This window comes from Archocentrus centrarchus, chromosome 4, assembly GCF_007364275.1.
Source record: "Archocentrus centrarchus isolate MPI-CPG fArcCen1 chromosome 4, fArcCen1, whole genome shotgun sequence".
In the NCBI taxonomy this organism is placed as follows: Eukaryota; Metazoa; Chordata; class Actinopteri; order Cichliformes; family Cichlidae; genus Archocentrus; species Archocentrus centrarchus.
This window is the reverse complement of record NC_044349.1, coordinates 24568892-24576901: the sequence shown is the minus strand read 5'-3', so window position 1 is coordinate 24576901 and position 8010 is coordinate 24568892. Positions and strand designations below refer to the sequence as shown.

At 38.9% G+C, this 8010-nt stretch overlaps 1 protein-coding gene across 3 annotated transcripts; it reads left to right on the top strand.

Moving 5' to 3' along the window:
• The first annotated feature begins 1294 nt into the window (after positions 1–1294).
• On the top strand, positions 1295–7400 carry hmg20b (high mobility group 20B). 3 transcript variants are annotated; one of them, XM_030727607.1, is made up of 9 exons: positions 1295–1339; positions 1733–1834; positions 2301–2501; positions 2686–2806; positions 2921–2973; positions 3073–3139; positions 3294–3509; positions 5333–5465; positions 6721–7400. In XM_030727607.1, exons 2-9 carry the CDS (start codon positions 1754–1756, stop codon positions 6731–6733), a joined length of 885 nt encoding a protein of 294 aa, XP_030583467.1. In that variant the 5' UTR covers positions 1295–1339; positions 1733–1753; the 3' UTR covers positions 6734–7400. The 3 variants fall into 3 exon arrangements, with proteins under 3 accessions (XP_030583467.1, XP_030583468.1, XP_030583469.1); XM_030727608.1 differs by having other exon boundaries at positions 1296–1339; positions 1681–1834; XM_030727609.1 differs by having other exon boundaries at positions 1305–1339; positions 1737–1834.
• The last annotated feature ends 610 nt before the right edge of the window (positions 7401–8010 follow it).

The following is an 8010-nucleotide window of genomic DNA, read 5'->3' as shown; positions in this document are numbered from 1 at the left end:
TTTTTTTGTTCAGTACACAGTGCTAGTAATCTCCCATTAAATCTTCAATCAAGTAATAATGACAATGGAGAAAGAAACTGAATGCTTAAAGGGTAAAAACATTAATCCAAAAATATGGTTTAGCTAAACTTTTTTTAAAAAATTTAAAAAAAAAAAAAAGCTTTTCAAGGAATGGGAGGCACTGGATGTATTTTGAACCAAAGTGAAAAATATCTGATGCATTGGGCGCTCTTGAAATGCCAGTTGATTTTTGCTATTAAATGTTTGATCAGTGATCAAAACCTTAAAGATCAATCACAGAAGTCTTGAGACTATGCTTCACTTCACATATACTTCAATGGCATTTTAAATGAATAAAAAATTTCTGTAAAATCACCAAACCTATATCCTTAACACCTCCAAAATTAGATTACTTTAACCATTGATTAATTGAAATGAATTTGTCGGCTTTTTGTTAAAGGATATGGAACAAATTATTATGCCAAAATATAATTTCTAAGACGAAGTCAAAACGTGTAAAGATGGCCATTGAGTTGCAAGACTAAAGGTTGAAAAACTTCTTTCCTGTGTATGGACTGAAGGTAGTTACATGTTGTGACCACTGGGGGACATCAAAACACGTGATGAATTTCACAACAGACTTGTTAGGGATAGCACAACCAACAACGAAATAGCAAACGTACTTCCGGTAAAGATTCAACGACATATATATGCAACGAAATACTAAGAGTGTTTATATATATATATAGACTCAGAAACGCCTCGCGGCCACCTTGTATACATGTCTCACTGATGCATTGGAGATGCCTTGTCACAAAATAGTGAGCGCTTCAGCTCAGGCGAGGCACTAAGCGTTTGATGCACAGTCACAATGTACAACTTTTTACTATCAACCTTACAGCTACACCAAAATAAACATGTAGGAGAACTATAAAGTGGAAAATACAAGCTCAAATTATATTTATAATTTGAGCTTGTATTTTCCACTTTATAGTTCTACATGTTTATTTTGGTACAACTGTAAGGTTGATAGTAAAAAGTTAAAGAGAATGTCTGTTAATATAAGGCTTTTTTTGAAAAGTACCTAACTTACACAACTCAAACTATATGTAGACGAGTACAGTGTGCTTTACTTTACTATTTACCCATAAAACTTAAAAACTAATGACGTGTTTAAAACCTCGGTTTTGTATTGAGGCGAGAGTGCTGTGCATACCGGTTCAGGGTGGAAAGGGGGGAGGGGAGTCGTCAACGAGCCGACCAATCATGAGTCTCCTTACCGACCAATCAGGTGACAGGCAGGCTGTTCTTCCTGTTTGGCCGAGGGATTCATTATCGGGTGAGTAATAAAATCCAAAAAGTAGAAATATATTTTTAAAAATCTGCAAATTTCTGGAGTGAAGAAACATTACTCCCTTTAGGAGTCCTTGATTTACTTGAGGGTTTTTTTTTTTCTACCTGAAGAGTGGGCGGTTTGGATTACCTTTTATTGTGTGGATTTTTATCCGTTGTGCATGTGTGTGCGTGTGTACGAGCTGCGACCAGTTAACGTTAGCCACACTGAACTGCTAGCAGTCAGATTAGCTTAAAAATCGGCGTTACTGTGGGGAAATAATCCATGCTGAAATGTGCACTTGAGCGCATCTTTTTACACTACTTAAGCCGTTTTATTCTGCACAGATTTCTTCCCACGGAATAACTCTAACGGATTAGCATTCGTTTTTATTCCAAGTCAGCTGCACGGACAGAGATCATGGGAGGGATCAAACAAGAGCAGAGTGATGCATCACAGCAACCCAAAGCCTCACAGACAGCGGATCAACCACAAGAAGAGGTGGGTTCTGCTGCATCTGACCAAAATGGTCAGAGTTTGTAAATTAATTTAGTTTTACTCTCTACATTTCTTAAAGGTGGTCAGATTTAATTAAATATTTTTGCCTCAGCAGGTCCAGTCAGGTGAAAAATAAAGTTTCAGGACTCTATAAAGTCCTTAAACTAAGTACACCCTTGCTTGTAGAACTTTCTTTATTGGCAGTATCTTGAAATATAGTTTTCTTTATGACTTTATCAGTCTTTTCCATCATTGTGGAGGAATTTTGGTCCACACTACAATACAGACTTCATTATGATTATAGGGATTGCACACCTGTAAAATTGTTGGGACAAAAACCAGACTGTTTCGCCTTCATGAAGGACAGCAAAGAAATAAAAATGACAGTTTTGGAGTGTCATTTGAATGCCATCTTCAACATATTAATATCCCTGCCTTTCTGAGACTGTGGTTTTACATTTATCTCCAGCCTAAGAAAAGAGGCTGGCCGAAGGGAAAGAAAAGAAAGAAGGTCCTGCCAAATGGTCCCAAGGCACCAGTTACGGGATATGTGCGCTTTCTGAACGAACGGCGAGAACATATGCGGGCCAGATACCCTGACTTACCTTTCCCAGAAATCACCAAGAGACTCGGAGCAGAATGGACACGATTAGCTCCGACTGACAAACAGGTAGCGGTTAAACGCATTCCATACAGATAATCGATATTATTCAATATAACACAATATAACAGTAACAACTGGATATCTAATGATGGTTTGATTAATTAGTTACGAGGCCATGTGGCTTGTAGCTAAATAATCATGCAGAGGGTGTTGCTGTATTTGAACTGTCACATTATTTGTATACGGATAGCGCTATCTGGATGAGGCAGAACGAGAGAAGATGCAGTATGCCCAGGAACTGAAGGAATATCAGCAGACTGAGGCCTATCAGATCACCAGTGCTAAGATACAGGACAAGAGGATCAAAAAAGGTAACAACTAGCCTCAGCTTACCTAATGGTTGTTAAGCCGACCACCACATTACCAGACATATAAGCAACGTACAGTGCATTGGTCTCTGTGTATAATGCACACACGTTTTTCAGAAGACACACCATCTGCTGTCATCGGCGCTACTTCAGGGTCATCCTTAACAAAGGTTTGTGACACTCTAATATGTTGTTACTGTGGGGTAGAGTCACGTAGTCCTACATTTCTAAGAGCTAAGTTCCCCATTTGCTGACTGTTTCTGTTTTAGGCTTCTGACCTCTCAAGCAGATTTGACATCCCTATTTTCACTGAAGAGTTCCTCGATCAGAACAAAGGTAACCGAATAACTGACAGCACGGAAAGTGTGTTCACATGCTTAAGTAATAGTGTTATGACAGAATTGTGCCATTGCTCTATTAGGTAATCGGACATTCTCGTATAAACTTATATCTCTGTCAAACTCTTTTTATTTTTAATCTCTGTATTCAGCTCGAGAGGCAGAGTTGCGACGCCTCCGTAAGGCCAACGTTGAGTTTGAAGAGCAGAATGCAGTGCTGCAGAGGCACATTAAGGACATGTACAATGCTAAAGAGCGCCTGGAGGCTGAACTGGGGCAAGATGAGAAGCGTACTCAGGCTCTTCAGCAACACTTGATGGCCATTAAACACACATTGGTCAACAGTCTCTCAACGGTGCCCCTGCCAGGTCAGCATTGTTTGGGTCGGGTTTCGTCAAAGGGAATGCAAATGGAGAGTATAACCAGAGGTGGCAAAAGTACTGACATTCTGTACTTAAGTAGAAGTACAAGTACTTATGTTAAAAAATACTTTAGTAAAAGTCAAAGTACTGGTTCAACTTCTCTACTTAAGTAAAAGTAAAAAAGTACAGGCTCTGAAATGTACTCAAAGTAAGAAAGTAAAAGTAGTTCTTTGGAGGATGTTTCTACCTGCTATTTTTGTGTAAAACAAACTGAACCTCATTATATATTATTGTAATAATATAAAATAGTACATGAGAATACAAATGTTATTCCAATTTAAATTTTAATTCTAATGAATGCACTCAGCTTGAATCTGTTACGTAGGACACAAACTGTGAAAGGGAATTTAAACACAGCTCTATTCTCTGTGTCCTCCATAGTAGAGGGTAACTGTGCCTCCACCTAAACACCAACATGAGGATACTCAGGGGTTACAGTGGGATTCAGAAGGTGGAGGAACCCTAAGATCAGCTGTAGTGGCTCTGCATGGGGAGAAGAACCACAACTTTCTATTGTGAGCTGCAGTAAATGATGTTGGTGTGCAGGCTGTGATCAGCTGACCTGCTGCTGCTGCTCTGAGGTTTACTGCTCTGTGTGGATGGACTGAATTCACAAAGATGTAACCCAGTATTTCACAGCTATCTGAGCTGATCTCCATCCCCTACACTGACAGCATACAGGCTGCATAAATGTTGGACTCAGTGAATGAATCTCAGCATCAGCAGCTTTGATTCAAACTCATCTCTGCTGCACTGATGTAACCTGTAACTCTGACCATGAACACAAACACTGTGCTCCAGTCCAACACAGAGCTTTACTGTAAATACAGTACAACAAGCTAACCTAAACTGCAGTATTTTCATAGAATCTTTGAATTACACAACGTCAGCATACTTCAGTTTATTTTCCAGTCCTTACCTTTAATTCTAACCTCTCTTCTTCCTCTCCTGTCCTCTTTCTCCATCTCTGAGTGAACTTCTCTCTCTTTGCTCTCCCTGAAATACAGCAGCTCTTCTTTTAGCTAGCAGACACACTGTGTAACAAACTGCACACACTTTGTGTGTTTGCTGATATTTGTTGAGCATTTAGAAACGTTGCATTTACCTGCCACACGTTACTCCCTTCATGCTCGCTCCTCTTCAGTAGCGCTAGCTAAGCTGTTTATGTGCCGCAGCGCAACTTACGGACTCGGTCCGGCCCGCTGTAACCCCTGATTATAGCGCTATAAATGAGACGTTAATTATATGGGTTTGCGTATTTAATCCCTTTGTACGAGATAAGCCCCGATGATGGAGGATACGCCAGTACGATTGTCTCTTATGTGTTATTATTCCTCCGTTTAGGCTCAGATCGTTTGATGTTTGACGGCGCACTGACCGGAAATGCAAACTTCTCTCTGACGTGTTAAAAAGTAACGAGTCTGTTTGAAAATGTAAGAAGTAGAAAGTACAGATACTTGTGTAAAAATGTAGGGAGTAAAAGTAAAAAGTAGTCAGAAAAATAAATACTTAAGTAAAGTACAGATACCTGAAAAATCTACTTAAGTACAGTAACGAAGTATTTGTACTTCGTTACTTCCCACCTCTGAGTATAACATGGCATAGAGTTCCTGTTGTTCCATCGGATTTTATTTTTGCTACTTTTAAACGTGGCTACAGTATTTGTTTATACAAATTAGAGTCTCCTAAGAAACTATATGAATTAAATATTCGCAATTACAAGATCAAAATAAATGAATATTTGATCCTTCTGTATTTATTGTGAACAGGTACTGGGGAGACAGCATCTCTCGGAAATCTGGACTCATACCTGAGTCGTCTCAGTGGAGTACTTGAGGGCAACCCCCATAAACACCGTGCCCTACTTACCCAGCTTTGTGAGGTCTTATCTCACCTGGACAGGTAATTAATATATCCCAGACTAAGACTGATGGGGTGGAAACTTTAAAATAGAAAATTGGGAGCTGTAGTGCAGCACATATCAGCAACAGCTTCATCTTACGAGAGATGTATCCATTCACTTGCCAAATACTGATTCTCTCTTAAAGCATGAGGTTACATCAGAGTTTGAATGCAAATGCAGTATGTGTGATTTTTGTGTTAAGTCCGGAATGCTGCCAGATACAGATGACTACAACTCAAAAACTGCAGCACAATACTTTGCCTTATCATCCTATGTTGACACAGATAGAGCACCTGAGCTTTTTTCACAATGCTTCCTATGTCAACACAGGTGTTCGTGTCAGCAATAGCTACTGCCAAAAGCTGGTTAGCTGGTTCAGGTTTTGTACATATTAAACAAACAAAATGTAATTTGTTAGTTGCTCAGCCTTATGGCTCAGTCACACTCGAGTAAAAATAGAACCTCCTTTGCGACTAGGAAAAATTGGTGGTTGCTCAGCGATTGCATTGAATTTTTTCATGCAACACCTTCAACCCCTGGGCGACCACTTTCAATCTCAAGGTGATTGCCTCCCACCAGGTGACCTGTGCAATCCATCTCCAAACAGTTGCAGTCCAACTCAGACTGTGATGGTCTGACTCAATCAGTCTCTCTTGATTGGAGAAGGTTTGCAAATAATTGCCATCCAATGTATAAACACAGGCAGATTGCCAGTGCGTTGCAATCAATCCAAGTCGGTCTGCGCTGATGAGTGCAACTCTTCTGCATCACATCTCTTTGCAATAGAGGACTCAACTTAACTGTTTGCCAACTGGTTGTATTCTGATTTCATACCTATATAAAAGCAAGGTTTACTAAGTGTCTGTGTCATATTGCAGCTAAATTGCCCTCCTGCTGCAACTCCATCACTATTTGTGGAGAAATTTCTGATTTTAAAATTGATGTATTCTCATCAAGAAAGTGAATAACCTGTTTTTCAAAATTTTGAACTATTCCTTGAATCAGATGGATTGTAGTTCAATGTATTTGCCCATATTATTAATATAACTTAAATCAGTTCAAGCTTCAAAGGTGACTGCATTTGAAATCACTCCATAACTGCTGTCTAAGGACTCTGCATTTGTGCCATGCTATATTGGTGCAAAAATTACAGTTATGCAATGTAAACGATTAATTTACCGCAGCTATTAAGTGTCCATTTTATATTGTTTCTTTATATCTTTTCTCTAACTACATGTTTTCATTTCTTGCCAGTGAGAAATTATGAGGAGACGGCAGTCAGAGACCCACCTCCTCTTGGATTGTAGCGACATATGAGAGAGAGAGAGAGAGACACATGGTGGTTTTAGGTCAAATCATTGCCAGTCAGCAGAGCATGTAAATATTATAAGATCAGCAAAGGAAAAGGTACTTCAAACCAACACACATACTCCATGTCTGCATGCCTGTTGTTTATGAATATGTGTGGACATGTGTACTCCTACATATATTTTTTTGTGAATGTAAGTCTGTGTTGCATTGTTGGGTTTTTTTGTTTGTTTGTTTTTTTACAGTTCAGAAATTTCATCAAATAAGATGTAAGTTTACTTTCTGAGCTGCCTTAATTACATCTTCTGGGAATTACCCTACCCTTATTGTGTAGATATGTATCAGCAGTTATCTACAGGTCCATGGCATGTACAGCAAGCCTAATTATCAATTTACTGTAAATTATGTTTGGTGTGTGTTGGGTGGGGTGGGGGGTGTATAAGTAGTTATTTTTTATAATGCGTGAACAAAACTGGGAAGGGGTGAATATTAAATGTTGGGGTTTCTATTGATAAGCTTGTGAAATGGACAAGCAATTTGCCATGTTGTCAGAATGCTGAATATTTGTATTTTTCCAGATGTTCATTAAACCATGCTGAAAATATTGTTTCAAAAAACAAAAAGGAGGAATTTTTGCAGTGTCCTTTTTTTCCTTTTTAAATAGTTTTGAGGCTCACGTAATTGTTTAAGATACCTAAAGCTTGTGTTTAAATCAAATTTAAAAAAACAATGCATCAAGCCTGCAGAGCTAGACACCACACCAGGTAACTAATTAGATATGGTTTAGTTAATTTAGTGAACTGTAAAACGAGAACTCAGGGGATACTGTGCCCCAGTAGAGGGAGCTGTCGGCCCACACGTAACGGTTGCTCAATCCTGGACCAGCTTTAAAGAGGTTTGTCAGTCTGGTTTTTTTTCAGGGTGAGTTGGGGTGAGAACACATTCCAGTTTGAGTGAGCATGCTTCAGATTTTGCTAGTGTCATATGAAGGTTTCAAACGTCATCATTTCTAGCAAACTCATTTAAAATTTCCTACATTCTGCAAAGACGGTCACCAACACTTGATGTGCTTCCAGTCAAGTATCACTCACCTAAGTCAACTTACCTCACCACTACCTTTTTAAGGGAATGTTTTTTTGCATCTCTGAAAATGTAAAATTTTAAACTATAAGTGAGGTGTAGAGAAAAAGTTTTGTTTTTTTGTTTTGTTTTTTTTCTTTTTTGGGGGGGTCTCAT

What these genes read in the sequence shown, in the direction of transcription:
- hmg20b (XM_030727607.1), top strand. Translation starts at nt 1,754, where the DNA reads ATGGGAGGGATCAAACAAGAGCAGAGTGATGCATCACAGCAACCCAAA. An exon ending in GGACAAGAGGATCAAAAAAG is followed by an intron (nt 2,807 to 2,920) that starts GTAACAACTAGC and finishes CACGTTTTTCAG; the next exon opens with AAGACACACCATCTGCTGTC. An exon ending in CAGGGTCATCCTTAACAAAG is followed by an intron (nt 2,974 to 3,072) that starts GTTTGTGACACT and finishes TTTCTGTTTTAG; the next exon opens with GCTTCTGACCTCTCAAGCAG.